Source organism: Dipodomys spectabilis, unplaced genomic scaffold (genome assembly GCF_019054845.1).
Source record: "Dipodomys spectabilis isolate Male_0828 unplaced genomic scaffold, ASM1905484v1 ptg000273l, whole genome shotgun sequence".
Lineage (NCBI taxonomy): Eukaryota > Metazoa > Chordata > Mammalia > Rodentia > Heteromyidae > Dipodomys > Dipodomys spectabilis.
Genome location: NW_024870950.1, coordinates 3,881,357 through 3,898,323, shown reverse-complemented (window position 1 = coordinate 3,898,323; position 16,967 = coordinate 3,881,357). Strand labels below are relative to the sequence as shown.

Here is a 16,967-nt window from a genome sequence, read left to right as displayed (position 1 = left end):
TCTCCTAATTCATGACTGGGAGACAGGGATGGTTTCAGCATTTCTTCTTTATAACTAACCTGCCTCACCTATGTTGTAAGTGAGGCGCTCTTTTGGACTAGGACAACACAGTTCTGTAAAAGGGGACTCTAATTCATTTCCTCCCTCCCTTCTCTGCTCACTTCCTCCCTCTCTCCCTTCTTTTCTCCCTTCTTCTTTCCCCTTCTCTTCCTTTCTTTCTTGTGCTGGAGTCTGAACCAGGGTCTTGCATATATACTAGGCAAACATCCTACAGCTGGGCTACACTCATCCTTCATTCCAACTTTTAATTCACTATGAAATGTTATTGCCATGCAACACCACCAATTTCTAAATTGAATTTCAAAGGATTTTTTTTTTGGGGGGGTCTGGTCATAGGGGCTTGAACTCTGGGCCTGGGAGCTGTCCCTCAGCTCTTCAGCTCAAGGCTAGCGCTCTACCACTTGAGCCACAGCGCCACTTCCGGCTTCTTTTCTTTTTGCTTATGTGGTGCTAGGGAATCGAACCCAGGGCCTCATGCATGCAAGGCAAGCGCTCTACCACTGAGCCACCTTCCCAGCCCCCTCAAAGGATTTTTTTCATCTCATTAAAGACAACTTATCTTGGTTGCCGAGACACACAATCTTTTAAAAATATTTTTATTATCTTTAGTGTATAAAAGAGTTGTCATTTAACAAAGCACTGTGTGAATTCAATGGGTCTTAATCAATGTCAGTCCTTTCAACATTCTCACCCACACCTCCCAACCAACCGACTCAACACAAATCTGGAGACAACAAAAACATTTTCAGAACGAAGCTAGATTCCACAGCATCCTTCAGGAATTACAACCACAGGAGATAATGAATGACTACGTTCCGACACACAGGCCTGACGGGTGCATCACAACACAAGCACGTGCCAGGTGATCATGTGCCCAATTATGTGAATATTCTAATTACGTGCTCACCGGCTCAGAGACAGATGGTGACACAGCCAGACTTCCCGAGGACTTGCCCAACACGGCTCCAAGAATCTCCGGGCACGTGTCTCGGCGGGTGACTCAGGCCGGCAGCCCGAGGGGATTGCTGGGTCACGCCCACTGGCAATCCTGGACGCCGGCCCCGCCGAGCCGCCCGGCTAACCTGCACCGCGCCTCTTCCGATCTCCGGACGCGGGGTCTCCGCTCTAAGGTGAGGCAAGCCCCAGATTTGTTGTACTTTCTCTTAAATGTGTATCTTAACATTTGCTTACAAATAAAGGGAGAAAATGGCGTTAGAATCAATTGTTTCAGGTCCACGGGAACGTACGGTGGCTGACTTCAATACCGGACCCGCTCGTCATCAGTGACCACGTCAAACCGGGTCCCCCAAATCGCCGACATCCCCAGCGCTCTCCTTACCTAGCCAGCCGCGAGAGGTTTCTCAAGCCCTCAAACATCCTTTGCACACTGCCCCACGAAGCGCCTCAGTAAGTGTGCTGGCAATCGCACCCTACCCTCCACCCACAACCCCGAAACCCCACTCCCGTCGGCGGCTCCGCAACGCTTCCTCCGGTCGCTGGCACCCACCCCGCGTACACCCCGACCGCACCGCCTGGGTTTCCCCGAGACCCTCCCGGGACCCCTCTCAAGCCCCGCCCCTTCGCGTGAGGGCCCGCCCCTGCTCTACGTCACAGCAAACGGCGCCGGAAGCCACGCCCCCGGCCGGTTGCTAAGCTTCAGCAGCCGGAAGTCCCGCCTGCCGTGTAGTCGCTGTCGCCGCCGCCTCCGCCGTCGTTGTTGTTGTGGTCGGTTCGCCGGACTCCGCGGCTCCGAGAGCCGGCTCTGCCCCCTCCCCGCCGCCGCCATGAAGTGGATGTTCAAGGAGGACCACTCCCTGGGTACGTGCGCGGCCGCCAGCCGGGCCGGGGGCCGGAGCTCGGCCGGCCCCCTCCCCCACCCGGGCCGCCCCGGGGCCCAGTCGGGCGGGGCGGGTGCGGGGCCGGGGCCTGGGTCGCCGCGGGGCCGCCCGGCTGGGCGGCGGCGCCCCGACCCGCTGCTGCCATCGGGGGCCTCCGGGGAGCCCGGGGCCTGAGGAGCGCGGCCGCGGGGATACCGGGACGGGAGCGCGGGCGTGCGCAGGTCGTGGAGGGGGAGGAGGGCGGAGGACGCCCGGGGACCCGGAGCCCGCCGGCGGGCGGACGCCGCACAGCCCCCCCCCGTGTCTCTCTCTTAGAACACAGATGCGTGGAATCTGCGAAAATCCGAGCGAAGTACCCCGACCGCGTTCCGGTGAGTGTCGGAACTCCCCGCCCCCTCGCCCCACTGGCACCCCCGGAGTCGGAGCCGCCGCCGGCCTCCCGGCCGCTCAACAGTTGGAAAGTGGAGGTTCCAGCCCTCGCTAGTGACCGGCCAGTCCGCGTCGGGGCCCGTCGAGGCCGGGGACCCGCGGCCTGAGGGTCTTGCCTGGTGCTGTTCAGGTGCCTCAGTGCTGAATACCCCGATCTAGGCCAGTAAGCTGTCGGCTCCCTAGCCAATTATGTAAGAAAGAAGTTCTAGGACAGGGCGACTAGTCGCTGCCACTTTTGGGAACGCTGGTGGAGGAGAAGTGTCACTTGGGTCTTGGAAGTGGTACTTTAGTCTCAGGACATCTTTTAAAATCGGGAGCCTCTATCTTGTAACTTTTCTTCACCTTGAGACTGTCATCTTGCTTAACCAAAAGATCCAAAAAGGTTCTTTCTCTGGCAGTAGACAAGTAATGTTTTCTGTCTGGTAGTGGAGATAGTTCCTGTGAGCCTTATGCATTTTTGAAGGTCTTTCCTTGGTGATGTTTTCTCGTAAACAATGCCTTTGGGGAGAAAGTTAGATTGACAAATTCACAACCCCTTTACAGAGAAGCAACAGGCCCAAATGTGAAGATCTGGTGTTTTGGGTGCTGGGCATGCTAGGGCATATCCATTGATCCAGCCATCCTTTTATGTTATTTTTTATTTTTTCTGTCCTGGGGCTTGAATTCAGGGCCTTGGGCGCTATCCCTGAGCTTTTTTGCTCAAGGCTGGTATTCTACTACTTTGAGCCACAGAGCCACTTTTGGCTTTCTGGTGGTTAATTGGAGATAAGTCTTACACAATTTCCTACCTGGTCTGGCTTTGAATTGGGATCCTCAGATCTCAGCCTCATGAGTAGCTAGGATTATAGGCATGAGCCACCAGTGCTTGCTCAGCCATTCTTGTTTCTTGTGTTCCTTGGGAACTTATTTATCCAGTAATGTGGATACATTCTGGGTGCTGGAGTAACAGGCTATAAACTAAGTCCTCACCAGATCTTTTTTCTTTTGGGTAAGTACTACAGTTTAAACTTATAGCCTCCTGCTCTTGCTTTTTTCTCAAGACTCGTGTTCTGCCAATTGAGCTACACCTTCATTCTGACTTCTTGCTGGTTGATTAGAGATAGTCTTAGGTTTTTCTGTCCAGGCTGACCCTGAACTGGGATTTTCAGGTCTCAGTCTCCTGAGTAGCTAGGAGTACAGAAGTGAGCTACTGGCACCTGAATACTATCAGATATTGTGTTGGCCCAGATTATATATTGAAAAGCTTAGCAACTGTGTTTCTCTTATACTTGCTGAGATCGGATGAGAGGTATAATTGACCACAAAAAAGCACTTACCGTTTCCCTATGACACATTTATATCAATTCTTAGCCTCCAGAGTGTGTGAGTTAAGCCTTGGGCATATTTTCTCATGCTGCTTTGCAGTTTCCCACTCAGCTCCTTGCCCACACTGCTCATTACCTCCTGACAGTGAGGCGGGAGCCTCCCTTTAGAAAATCCAATCCTGGGGGCTGGGAAGGTGGCTCAGTGGTAGAGCGCTTGCCTTGCATGCATGAGGCCCTGGGTTCGATTCCCCAGCACCACATAAGCAAAAAGAAAAAAGCCGGAAGTGGCTCTGTGGTTCATTCAGGTGGTAGAACGCTAGCCTTGAGCTGAAGAGCTGAGGGACAGTGCCCAGGCCCAGAGTTCAGGCCCACTACCGGACCCAAAAAAAAAAAAAAAAATAGAATCCTGATTCTGTCTCTCCTCTCTTTGGTCTCCCACCCCCTCTTTTTTTTTTTTTTTTTGGTCTGTCATGGGGCTTGAACTCAGGGCCTGGGTGCTATCCCTGAGGTCTTTTGCTCTAGGTTAGTGCTCTACCACTTTTGAGCCAGGGCTACTTCCTGTTTTCTGGTGGTTAATTGGAGATAAGTGTCTCTGGGTTTGAACTGTGATCCTCAGTTCTCTGCCTCTTGAGTAGATAGGATTATAGGCATGATCCACCATTGCCTGGCCTCTATCTCTTTTAAGATACTTTTTGCCATGCTAAGGATCTTATGTAGGTCCTGTGCTTGCTAGAGTAGTGCTTCCCCACTGAGCCCCTGAACTCTCTTTACTTTCCCAGGTGATTGTGGAAAAAGTCTCAGGCTCTCAGATTGTTGACATTGACAAGCGGAAGTACTTGGTTCCGTCTGACATCACTGTGGCTCAGTTCATGTGGATCATCAGGAAAAGGATCCAGCTTCCTTCCGAGAAGGCAATCTTCCTGTTTGTGGATAAGACAGTCCCACAGTCCAGGTGAGAGGGTTTACTAATGAGCTTTCTGGCTTCAACCATCTGCTTGGCTGCTTATAGAACTTGAAACTTTGGATGTCTGACAGCTCTTAGAAATATTTACTGTAAAATTTATATACCCTGAAACCAGCAGTTCAAGAAAAACAATAAAGGGGTACAATACATGTGCAAGTACCATAGAAACAGAACAGAATGAGAAAGAAAACAGAACAAGTTGGGCTAGGTGACATACCTGTAATTTTACCACTTGGGAGGCAATGGTGGTACACGTATTGAGAGTTCGATGCCAGTTTGAGGTAGAGTTAAAAAGCATAACAGCATAATTCACCCCTGTTGCTCTTCATTAGGGGCATGTAGGCCCTGTCAAGTGTTCCTTCAGTTACTCATCTTGCTTACTCACTAACCGTAGCTGTTTGCCATTGTGAATCAGTATCCTTTGGTCCTGAAGTCTGATAAAATGGCTGCTATCTAGGAAACGCTCTGAAATCTCTGTGGACTTCAGTCCTTTGGCACCACTTGACTGTCATCACAGTGACTGAAATCTTTGGGATTATAATTTGTTGTTCATACTTAGGCAGAGGCATTATAATTCCCCTCTTTGGTCTAGTTGACAGCTGGTTTTAGTTCCCTGTGGAAACAGGAAAATAAAATGGCTGTGTCCAAACCCTCGGTGAGTTCTTTGAATTACTGTTTGGGTATATCTAAGTCTCAAGACTGATTCTGGCACCCCTTCTCCCCTCAGGGGTGATTCCTGACCAAATCTTATCTGACCTCAACTAGGTTTTAAGTTATCTTCAAAAGTAATACTTAAAGTCAAGGCTTTCAGAAGCCCTGGGAACTGGCTTAATTTTCAGTTTATGTTCTGCCAATAGTCCTAAAAGCTCCAGAAGAGACCTGAGCCAAATTCCAGAGTTTATTTCTATTAAAGGTAAAGATCTCTGGTTATTATTTTGTCTGACATCCATTTTCGGCCTCTACCACCTATACTTGATGGTATGTGGTAGAGAGGAAATTCATGAAGTTCCTTCCTCAAGGCCAGTGTCCAGGTCCTGCCTAGTGGGTGGGTGCCTTGGTCAACTACAGCTATGCTTTGGAAGTTGTGGCGATCTTGTCACCATTGGGATCTTCTAAGCCTTCCTTCCCAGGCCTCTTGACAGTGTACGGCTGGGTGCATTCTTCACTAGAGAGGAAGTCTGGAAATCTATGGGGTTATTCTCAGCTTCCCTTAAGTTACTAGGGGAGGTAAAGTTGTCTCTCGTGTCACTTGGCACTCTGTAGTGCCTTGGTGACCCCGCTTCTTCCTTCCTGGAGGTGGTGAACAGGACAAGGCACTTGAGTTTATTTTCCTCAATGCGGATCCTCTGGTCTCTCTCCAGGAAATTAAGCAGGCTTCATTAAGACCTTAAGATTACTCTGATAATTCCCTGGTAATCTAGCAAATACAATGACTGTAAGTCATTAGCTACCCCCTCCCTGCTGCATTATAAATAGAATTGGAAATTGAAAGTGAGGGCCTCGGCTGCTGTGAGGCCAGGGCCATTTTCGACGTCCCATTTGCCTTTCCAGTCCAGTGAGAATCTATTGAAAATGGATTACAAGTGATCCAAGTCACAAAGTTACGAGGAACTCAAATCTTGACTTTGCAAGGTGTGGAGAGAACACCAAGGCCCCGTTAATGACTTCTGTGTCCTGCTCTTGATACAGCGACTTTTCAATCATTTTGGAGTTTCATTCCTTTTTTTTTTTAAACCACAGTGAGCTTTGAACTCAGGGCCTCACGCTTACTGTGCAGTCACTCTGCCATTTGAACCATGCCCCTCAAGTCTTTGGGTTTTTTATTCTCCCTTCTTTTTTTCTTGTCAAATGTGGGGACTGAACTCAGGCCTGGGCTCTGAACCTGAGCTCCAAGGCTATAACTCTGTCCCTTTGAGCCATGGCTCTGCTTCTGATTTTCTGGTGGCTAATTGGAAATAAAAGTTGAAGACTTTCTTGCCTGGGCTGGCTTTGAACCAGATCTCAGCCTCCTGAGTAGCTAGGATTAAAGGCATGAGTCACTGGCGCCGGCAGTTTTTTGTTCTTTAAAAAAATGAAAGAAACTGGATAGCCAGGTGTGTGATGGTATAACCCTAGCATCCCAGCACTACTGAGGCTGAGGTTGGAAGATTGCTAGCGTTTATTGGCTACTTAGCAAGTTCCCAGACCTTTTGGGCTGTACCAGTCTCCAAAGAAAAGGAGACAAGAAATACTCTCATTTGTTTATAAACAAAAGGCATGTGATATCACTAGGCTTTTTGCAACTAAATCACCTTCCTCCCAGCAAACAAAAGTGCCACTAGGTCCCCAGTTCCCCCCTGTGTGACTCACTTGTCCCATCTCCTCCCTAAGGCAATCTAGCAGTTCTTCTCCAGCTCTTCGCAGCCTCCTTGGGGAAGTCTGGAGCTTTTAACCTTTGCTCTCAGCCAGCTGCAAGGCTGTGTAAATTGTGTAGAGGAAAGATGAATTTAGGCCTGCAGAAGCCCTTCCTCTCCCAGACTGACAGCTGACAAGGATCACATATGCCTGAAGTTGAACAATCATTTCTGCTATTTCTGCCTTGAGAGTGAAGACAGGAGATGATGGGTGGAGAGTGTCATGATTATCAGGTTAGCGTTAAATAACGACTCTAGAAATAGAGAAGCAAGTCCCTAAGAGTTGTACTGAATTCCTTTTGAGTTCTTATTATTGGAAAGTTGAATTGAATTCTCTGCTATGTGCCCACATCAAGAATCAGGCCAAAAAACAGAAGGGAAACTCTGCCTAGGTAGATAGAACTGAGAAATTATGAAAGGGGAACACAGATCTGGCAGTGGTCTCAGGCCTTTGTTTAGAACCAACAATAATCAGTCTCCCTCCCTCCTTAGTTTCCTCCCTTCCTCTTAAAGTAGAAACAGGAACTTGCTACTAAATATCTTAGCCAAGTGCCTGTGGCTCATGCCTGCAATCCTAGCTGCTCAGGAGGCTGAGATCTGAGGATCGTGGTTCATAGTCAGCCTGGGCAGGAAAGTCTGTGACTCTTCAATTAAGTCACAGAAAAAGCTGGAGTGGTGCTGTCACTCAAGTAGTAGAGTACTAGCCTTGAGCAAAAGAGCTCAAGGACAGTGCCAGTCCCAGAGGTCAAGCCCCTCAGGACCAGCTCCCAAAAGTCTCTAAGATGTTACCATTTGACATGGGGAAATCAGTGTTGTTTAATCAGTGCTGATGGTGTTCAGTTGCTTTTGTCTTCTAAAGGTATTGTGCTTAAATTAGATCATTTCTGGATCCTAAATTAGATCATCTTTTGATCACTTCTAGGTAAATACCTCTCAAACACAGGTTTATTTCAGATTTAAAGAAGAACCAAGAGTTCGTGTTTGTTTTAGAATCTTTGGGATTTTCAGGTAGTGGGCCCTGACCTCCATGATCACCACATCTTGCTCTGATCCAGGGAACACACAGGCTCCACAGCAGATGGCTGGCCAGGTGTGTTCATCAATCTGACCAGTTGATGAGTCAGGCTGGAACTCAGGACCTGCCCTTAGATGGGGGCTGAGGACAGGTTCTGCTGGGATTGGGCACCCACATAGTTCTGGGTCAGCTTGCCCTAATCCATAAAGCTATTGAGTAGTAAAACTAATGTTTGCCCTGGGCGTCATGGCCATTCTTGGATGGATCCTGTTGGAACTTGACTTTATTACTGGTTAGTTTTATCTGGATCTGTGTGACCCTGAATGGAGGGGGGGGGGGGGAACAAAGCTTTAGAGAACCGTTTGGGTTCATTTTCTAGTACCTCAAGGTCCTATCTCACTTTCGCCTGAGTTTGCCATTAGCTTTTCCCATTTTATTCCTCACCACACTCAGAAGTTTGGGAGGTAGCGGTGCCCTGGAAGTCAGAGCAGCCTCCTTCTGGGATTTGTGCATGTAGACGCACAAGGTATGTGCTGTGGTGATAATATGAGGGACTGGGGGCTGTCTTCGGCTGTCTTGTATACTTTAGGTATTAGGCAGACGGCCTTGGGTTGTAGTGCCGCTTGCTAGGGGTGTCCAGTCCTCAGCAGGCGGAGGTAATGGATCTGGACAGCTGCGTTGGCGCTGTCTCTGTAACAGTCACCCTGGCCATTCCGGCAGTGGCCTGCTCACTCAGGGCTTTGTGTTGCGTTCTGTGGATTCTGAGGGGGAGAAGGCTACACATGTCCTGCTGCCTGGCTCACATGTTGTCCTTTGTCCTTTCCCTTGAATGTACTGGTAATGGCGCTGTAAAAACTTCTTTTTCCCCTTGGTGCTGGAGATTGAACTCAGGGCCTCATGCATGTTAGTCAGGCACTCTACTACTGAGCTACACCCATAAAAACATGGTTAAAACTCTGTGGCCCAGCTCTTTTTGGCTCAAGTCCAAGTTGTTCTGACACTGCATTTATGTGCTCTGAGCCTGTGCTATTTTCACGTCACTTCACCGTATAGATATGTGCTCCCCAGAAGGCCTCAGAGTTAGGCAGGTGTCAGCATGGAGCGCTGGCGGTTATCAGATGTCTCACCCAGTGGGTCCCAACTATACGCACACAATGCAGTTCTCACCCATGCAAAGCTTCTCTATTTTTCTTTTTCTTCTGTGGTGCTGGGGCTGGAACCCAGAGCCTTATTTCTACTAGGCAAGTGCTCTGTTACTAAGTGATAGTCCAGGCTTCTACGCTAGTCTGCCTGACAGAATAATGTTAGACTCTCCAAGTCATTAGGCATTACAATTCATTGTCCCATTACAGGGTATCTGAGACCTTATTAGTCTGTGTGCCATGTAGACTCAGCTGCAGTGGCCTTTACTTGAGCGCTTGGTGTCTAGGTGACTGGTATAACTGTGTGAGCGTTGAGTGTGAGTGAGAAGTGCTGTTCTAGGGCAGGTCTCTGAGCAGGCACAAGCACTTGAGAGTGAGCTGTATGTATATTCACCTGGAGCCAGCACTGCCGGGCACAAGCACTTAAGAATGAGCTGTATAGCCGGGCGCTGGTGGCTCACGCCTGTAATCCTAGCTACTCAGGAGGCTGAGATCTGAGGATCGCGGTTCAAAGCCAGCCCGGGCAGGAGAGACTATGAGACTCCTATCTCCAATAAAACCACCAGAAAACCGGAAGTGGCGCTGTAGCTCAAGTGGTAGAGTGCTCGCCTTGAGCTGAAGAGCTGAGGGACAGCGCCCAGGCCCAGAGTTCAAGCCCCACGACCGACCAAAAAAAAAAAAAGAATGAGCTGTATGTATATTCACCTGGAGGCAGCACTGTGGGGCGGGTCCTAAGAAGTCACCTATTTTTGTGACCTCTGGTAACAATCGTTTGATCTCTTTATGCCTTAGTTTGGATTTAGTTTTTTGCCTTAACTTTGGAGTAGGGATTATGAGAGGATAGAGTTAGTACAGGTACTGTACTTAGAACAGAATTTGGAATACTATTATAACTAGGATTTTTATTACCAGTCTCTATAGCTGCTTAGGCTCTTCATAAACTGGTAAATCTGAAGTTAAAAGACTGCAACCTAAAACTAGAAAGGACCAAAACCCACATAATTATGGGCTGCCCATCCATCAGCAGTTGCAGCCCCTACTGCCTTAGTAGTGGTTACCCTGTTGGCTACAGGCAACATCCAGTCACAGATCGCTGGTGTTGATGGTGCTCTTGTTTGGTTTCTCTTCTTCTTCTTTCTTCTTCTTCTTCCCTCTTCCTCCTCCTCCTCCTCCTCTTCTTCTTCTTCCTTTTTTTTTTTTTTTGCCAGTCTGGACACTGTCACTGAGCGCTTCTTTTGCCCAAGGCTAGCACTCTATCACTTGAGCCTCGCACCGCTACTGGCCTTCTCTGTTTATACTGAGGTACTGAGGAATTGGACCCAGGGCTTCATGCAGGCTAGGCAGGCATTCTCAGCCACATTCTCAGCCCTCAAGGTTTTTTTGTTTTGTCAGTCATTGGGCTTGATCTCAGGGCCTGGGCACTGTCCCTGAGCTTTTCTGTGCAAAGTTAATGCTCCATCATTTTGAGCAATAGCTCCATTTCTGGTGGTTAAATGCTCCATCATTTTGAGCAAAGCTCCATTTCTGGTGGTTAATTGGAGATAGGAGTCTCACAGACTTTCCTGCTGGGGCTGGCTTTGAACTGGGATCCTCAGATCTCAGCCTTCCGAGTAGCTAGAATTACAGGTATGAGCCTCCTGTGCCCAACTTTCTCAAATATTTGTTTTTTGTTTTGGGTCCGGTCGTGGGGCCTGAACTCTGGGCCTGGGCACTGTCCCTCAGCTCTTCAGCTCAAGGCTAGCGCTCTACCACTTGAGCCACAGCGCCACTTCCGGCTTTTTTCTTTTTGCTTATGTGGTGCTGAGGAATCGAACCCAGGGCCTCAGGCATGCAAGGCAAGCGCTCTACCACTGAGCCACCTTCCCAGCCCTCTCAAATATTTGTAACAGCAGCAGGATTCAGATGTGTTTTGCTAAGAGCTTCTGGCTTGTTAGGGAAGAGCAGGTGGAAGCCAATGTGACAGAGTATCAGGAGGGATTGTCAAAACTGAACACAGTGTCTGCTCCTGCAAACTGTTTGGTAATGGCAGCGGAGAAATCTACAAGGCACCCTGGACAGGACCAGGTTTATTCTGAGGGTTTAGCTTTATCCTGGGGGGGGGGGTCTCAGAAAAAAGTGGGTAAAATCAGTGAGCTCCCGCTGCGTGTTCCAGCCCTTCTGCACACTGCTGTCTTTTCACTCTTGGCTCAGCGGCCCTGCTTCCTGGTCACGTGGCTCTTGGAGCTGAGTATCTCCCCACCCCCAAAAAGGACAAATGTGTTTCTTCTCAACCTGTCTACACCTGGAATGAATCATCCTTGGCCTTAAAGCACACTGATGGTCAGGTCCCACCCTTAGAGATTCTGATTCAATCGACCAGGGTGGGGCTTGGACAAAGAAATGCTTTAAAGCTCTCCAATGATGCTTTTTTTTTTTTTTTTTGGTCGTGGAGCCTGAACTCTGAGCCTGGGTGCTGTACCTGAGCTCTTCAGCTCAAGGCTAGCACTCTACCACTAGCGTTCTTACCACCTGAACTACAGCACCACTTCTAGCTGAGGAATCGAACCCAGGCCTCATAGATGCAAGACAAGCGCTCTACCACTGAGCCACCTTCCCAGCTCCCTGAGCTTTTGCTCAAGCCCAACCCTCTACTACTTGAGCCATGACTCTACTTCTGGCTTTTTCTGTTTATGTGGAAATGAGCAATCAAACACAGGGCTTCGAGTATGGTAGGCGAGCACTGTACCACTAAGCCATGTTCTCAGTCGCTCCCTAATGATTTTGCTCTTCAGTCAAGGTGTGGAGGCTTAGCAATATAGGTGCTCTCTTGAGCTGGGTTCCTCCTTGTATCCCCTCCCTGCCCACCAAGTAAGGCTGTTCTAGGATCGTGTCATCAGCGGACATGGCATACAAACCTAATAGATGGTTTAAAAATTTGCTTGGTGTGGCAGTGGACACCTGTAATGACAGCTCCTTTGGAGGCTGAGACAGGAGGATCTTGAATTTGAAGCCCACACAGGCAAAGTTAGCAACATTTTGTCTCAAAATACAAACAAAAAGACTGGGGGTGTGGCCCAAGTGGTTATAGATATTTGCCTACCATACATGAGGCTCTGGGTTCAAATTAATAATTTAACCCACTATATCCATTTTTTTTTTTTTTTTGGGTCCGGTCGTGGGGCCTGAACTCTGGGCCTGGGCGCTGTCCCTCAGCTCTTCAGCTCAAGGCTAGAGCTCTACCACTTGAGCCACAGCACCACTTCCGGCTTTTTTTCTTTTTGCTTATGTGGTGCTGAGGAATCGAACCCAGGGCCTCGAGCATGCAAGGCAAGTGCTCTACCACTGAGCCACCTTCCCAGCCCCACTATATCCATTTTTAAAACTCATTCCAGTATGTAATCAAACTTGAGATGTATTTGCACACTAAGTCTTTCAAGTACCAGGCTGGATGGCATAGCCTCTCTGACCTGCCCTTGGTTGGGGCCAGTGTGGGTTTGGCCAGTGCTGCGTGCATTGGTGAGCCTTGGTTTACTCACAGGGCCCCTGGCAAGCCACATTCATTCAGCTGCTAAATGCAGCCAATGGCTGCTGTGTTACATAGCAGTGGTATAGAATATTTCTTTCAGAGCAGAACTGTTCCATGCAGTTTTTATTTTACAAATTTCAGGTTAAGAGATGCTCAGAGGAAACAGTTTTTAATTGTACAAGATGCTGATAAGCCATTTTATATTCATATTCATCCACCCCCACATTGCTGCTTAATCATCTACCCACATAGCTATCGGAGCTAAGCTTGCAACTGAGGAAGAATAGAAAAGGAAAACCTCTGCGCTGATAAATCAGACCCATGTTCCTGTCAGCCCACCAGCAGCAGAGCAGCAGCGGACACTCGCTACTTCACACAGAGGCCTGGATTCCTCTTTTATCTCCCCTGTTGACATTAGGGTTACTAAGTCCAGTATTTAAGCCTCTGTTCTGACCCTGACCTGTCTGTGCAGGGAACTCAGGTGTCTCCAGTGAGGTCTTGGTGAGCTGGCTGACCCTGCCGCTCAAGGTCATCCCTCTCAAACATGGACATGTGGCCAGAGCTTGTCTGAGGTTGCAGGTGTTACTCATCTCACTGAGACAACCCAGTTCTATGACAGAAGTACATTAGGTTTCCACTGAAGTCTGTTTAACAGCTTCTGGAAAGCCGGCTGTCCCATCCACAGGTTTTAGTTGAAGGAATCTATTCCTGAAGGGCTCTTAGGAAACCTGGACCCTTTTGTTGTTGTTTTAATCTGGATGTTGAACCCAGAGCCTTGTATATGCTAGGTGAGTGCTCTACCACTGAGTGCTCTACCACTGAGTTCCATCCCCAGTCCAGGACAGGTTTCTTTGTGTCTCAAATACAGTGGAAACTGTATTTGTATTATTTACAAAGGTCTCTTTGTCATGCAGATGTAGATCTCTGGGGATTTATGGGGTTTGGCTAGAAAGCTTTCATAAGAATGAACTGTTTGCCAGGCGCTGGTGGCTCATTCCTGTAATCCTAGCTACTCAGGAGGCTGAGATCTGAGGATCCGGGTTCAAAGCCAGCCCGTGCAGGAGAGACTGTGAGACTCCTATCTCCAATAAACCACCAGAAAACTGGAAGTGGCGCTGTAGCTCAAGTGGTAGAGCGCTCGCCTTGAGCTGAAGAGCTGAGGGACAGCGCCCAGGCCGAGTTCAAGCCCCACGACCGACAAAAAAAAAAAAAAAAAAAAAGAATGAACTGTTTGTCTGGGTTCATGGCTCTAAACCTAACTAGCTACTCAGGAGGCTGAGATCTGAGGATCTTGGTTCAAAGCCAGCTTAGGCAGAAAAGTCTGCAGGGCCTAATTTCCAATTAAGCTCAAGTGGTAGAAAATGAGCTATAAGTGGGGGGGAGGGGGAAAAAAAAGCACAAGGCTCTTGAGTTCAAGTCTCAGTACCAGCAGAAACAAAAGTTATTTGTACCTTTTGAGTTTAGCCTGGAGAGCCTAATATATTCTTTTTTGTTTGTTTGTTTTTTTGTCCATCATGGGGCTTCAACTCTGGGCTTGGGTGCTGTCCCTCAGCTCTTCAGCTCAAGGCGAGCACTCTACCACTTGAGCCACAGCACCCACTTCCAGCTTTTTCTGTTTATGTGGTGCTGAGGAATCGAACCCAGGGCCTCATGCATGGGAAACAAGCACTCTACCACTGAGCCACCTTCCCAGCCAGAGCCTAATACATTCTTACCAGGGCCTCCTTAGGCTCTTCATTTCACTTTCTCATTGACATTTAAAAGGCATTCAGATACCTAATATAAGGAACTGACTTCTTGAACAGGAGCGGCATGACTCAGTCATGGTCAGGCTGACTCTCTTAGTTCAAGCCCCAGCATAGCTTCTCTCCATTGCTAATAAAAATGAGATTTTAAAGAATTCACTGTGAGGGGCTGGGAAGGTGGCTCAGTGGTAGAGCGCTTGCCTTGCATGCCTGAGGCCCTGGGTTCCATTCCTCAGCACCACATAAGCTAAAAGAAAAAAGCCGGAAGCGGCGCTATGGCTCAAGTGTAGAGTGCTAGCCTTGAGCTGAAGAGCTGAGGAACATAGTGTTCAGGCCCCACGACCGGACCCCCCACCAAAAAAAAAACAACAAAAATTCACTGTGAGAGAAAGGCAGATCAGCCTGTTTGAGGGCTGGAGACTGATTCTGGTTGTTATTTACTGAAACCTAATTTGTCTTATCTTTTCACAGCTCTGTTGTCATTCTATAAAGCAGTAAATACTAATCTGACTCATAGCTCTGCACCCTGGAGAGATCAGCCTTATCTTTGGTTGGGCTTGTTCCTTCTGACATCTGAAACTCAGTTTTCAATGATATTTTTTGTTTTTCTCTTTCAAGCCTAACTATGGGACAGCTTTACGAGAAGGAAAAGGATGAAGATGGATTCTTGTATGTGGCCTACAGTGGAGAGAACACTTTTGGCTTCTGAGGGCCAGCGCTGGGTTAGGTGCACCGTTCCTGCTTGTGTATCTTGTAAATAGCCGGCCATTTTCAGTTATACCAGAACCTCTTCACATGAACCTCTTAGTGCATTTGTAACTGGATTTATTTCTTAATATATTGGAAGGTTTTGTTTCCTTAGATTAGTAAATTATACAGTTTTATTTTGAGTTTTACTTTCTGTGCACTGTCCTCATGGCTGAATTCTCCAGGGAACTTGATCTCTGGGAATCATATTTAATGAAGACATTTCCATAATGAAGTGAGGTAGGTGCTGTCTTAAAGTGAAAGGGAAGGCGATGATGCATTAATTCTGGATTATGTTTGAAGTGTTAGATGGCTAAGTATTAAAGGCGTCCAAATTAAATCCTTAGCAATCAGAACACTTGGCTTCACTAGATTCTGCCAACTGCCAAGCATGTTGGACTGAGCTAATCTGTTCCTCTTTCTGAAACTATTAAGGTAAATAATTAACAATAAAACTTCCTCTTATAAAGGCACTGGAGTGTGACTGTGTCCTTTATTCGCCTTGTTTGGATGGGTTAGAATAGTGGCTTCTCTGTAGGCCAGGAGAGGGACTTGTGGGGGCCGAGGCAGCAGTGAGAGCAGTGGCCGGGATCATAGAGGTGGTCAGTGTCAGGGCATTCATCATAGGGGTGGTCAGTGTCAGGGCATTCATCATAGAGGTGCTCAGTGTCAGGGTATTCATGTGGCTCAGATAATCTGGACTATATGAAAACACACCTCTTACTGGGAACTTTTCTCTTTTTAAAACTTATTTTTGTGTCTGCCCTGGGACTTGAACACTGTCCCTGTGTTCCACTTCCAACTTTTTGATGGTTATTTGGAAACTGGAGTTTAGTCAGTAGAGACTGAACTACCAAAAAAGCCAGAAGTAGCACTGTGGCTCAAGTGGTAGAGTACTAGCTGGGAGTAAAAGCAGCTCAGGGACATTGTCCCGGCCCTGAGTTCAACTCCCCTCCCCCTCAAAAAAAAAAGAAAAGTCTTAAAGACTTTGCTGCCTGGGCTGGCTCTGAACTGCGATCCTCAGATATCAGCCTCCTGAGTATCTAGGATAATAGACTGAGCTGACAGCACCTGGCCATTGTCTTCTTTGTCTATCATATGTATCTATATCCTTATTTCTTATACAAAATAAGCCACATACACTCTTTTCGGGCGGGGGGGGGGGGGGGGGGGGGAGGGGGGGAGGAGGCGTGTATTGGGGTTTGAATTCAGGGCCTCAGGCTTGTTTTGGCCAGATGCTCCATCAGTCAAGCCTTTTTGTTGCTTTTTTATTTAACGCTGTAGTCTGGTAGCCTTTCTATATCAAACTATATGCATATATCGTGTGTGTGTGTGTGTGTGTGTGTGTGTGTGTGTGTGTGTGTGTGTGTGTGTGTGTGTGTGTGTGTGTGTGTGTGTGTGTGTGTGTGTGTGTGTGTGTGTGTTTGCTGGTCCTGGGGCTTTAACTCATAAGGCCCTAAGGCCTTTTTGCTCAAGGGAAAGTGCTCTAGCACTTGAATCCCTTCTGGCTTTTTGATGGTTAACGGAGATTAGAATCTCAGATAAGGATTTCCTTGAGCAAGACTGGCTTTGAACGGCAACCCTCAGTTCTCTGCCTTCTGAGTAGCTAGGATTCCAGGCGTGATCTGCTGGTGCCTGTCTGTATCTATGTCCTTTTTTATTTATTTATTTATTTTTTTTTTGGGGGGGGGGTCTGGTCATGGGGACTGAACTCTGGGCCTGGGCACTGTCCCTCAGCTCTTCAGCTCAAGGCTAGGGCTCTACCACTTGAGCCACAGTGCCACTTCCAGCTTTTTTCTTTTTCTTATGTGGTGCTGAGGAATCG

General features: G+C 48.1%; 1 protein-coding gene across 1 annotated transcript; it reads left to right on the top strand.

Annotated features, from left to right (window-relative positions):
• Positions 1-1,720: 1,720 nt before the first annotated feature.
• Positions 1,721-15,615, top strand: Gabarapl2 (GABA type A receptor associated protein like 2). The gene is made up of 4 exons (XM_042700744.1): positions 1,721-1,878; positions 2,214-2,269; positions 4,411-4,583; positions 15,014-15,615. Exons 1-4 carry the CDS (start codon positions 1,845-1,847, stop codon positions 15,102-15,104), a joined length of 354 nt encoding a protein of 117 aa, XP_042556678.1. The 5' UTR covers positions 1,721-1,844; the 3' UTR covers positions 15,105-15,615.
• Positions 15,616-16,967: the final 1,352 nt, after the last annotated feature.

Excerpts from the sequence above, each read along its gene's own strand:
- Gabarapl2 (XM_042700744.1), top strand. The coding sequence starts at position 1,845 with ATGAAGTGGATGTTCAAGGAGGACCACTCCCTGG. Across the intron at positions 1,879-2,213 it reads CAAGGAGGACCACTCCCTGG|AACACAGATGCGTGGAATCT; the intron begins GTACGTGCGCGG and ends TCTCTCTCTTAG. Across the intron at positions 2,270-4,410 it reads AGTACCCCGACCGCGTTCCG|GTGATTGTGGAAAAAGTCTC; the intron begins GTGAGTGTCGGA and ends TTACTTTCCCAG.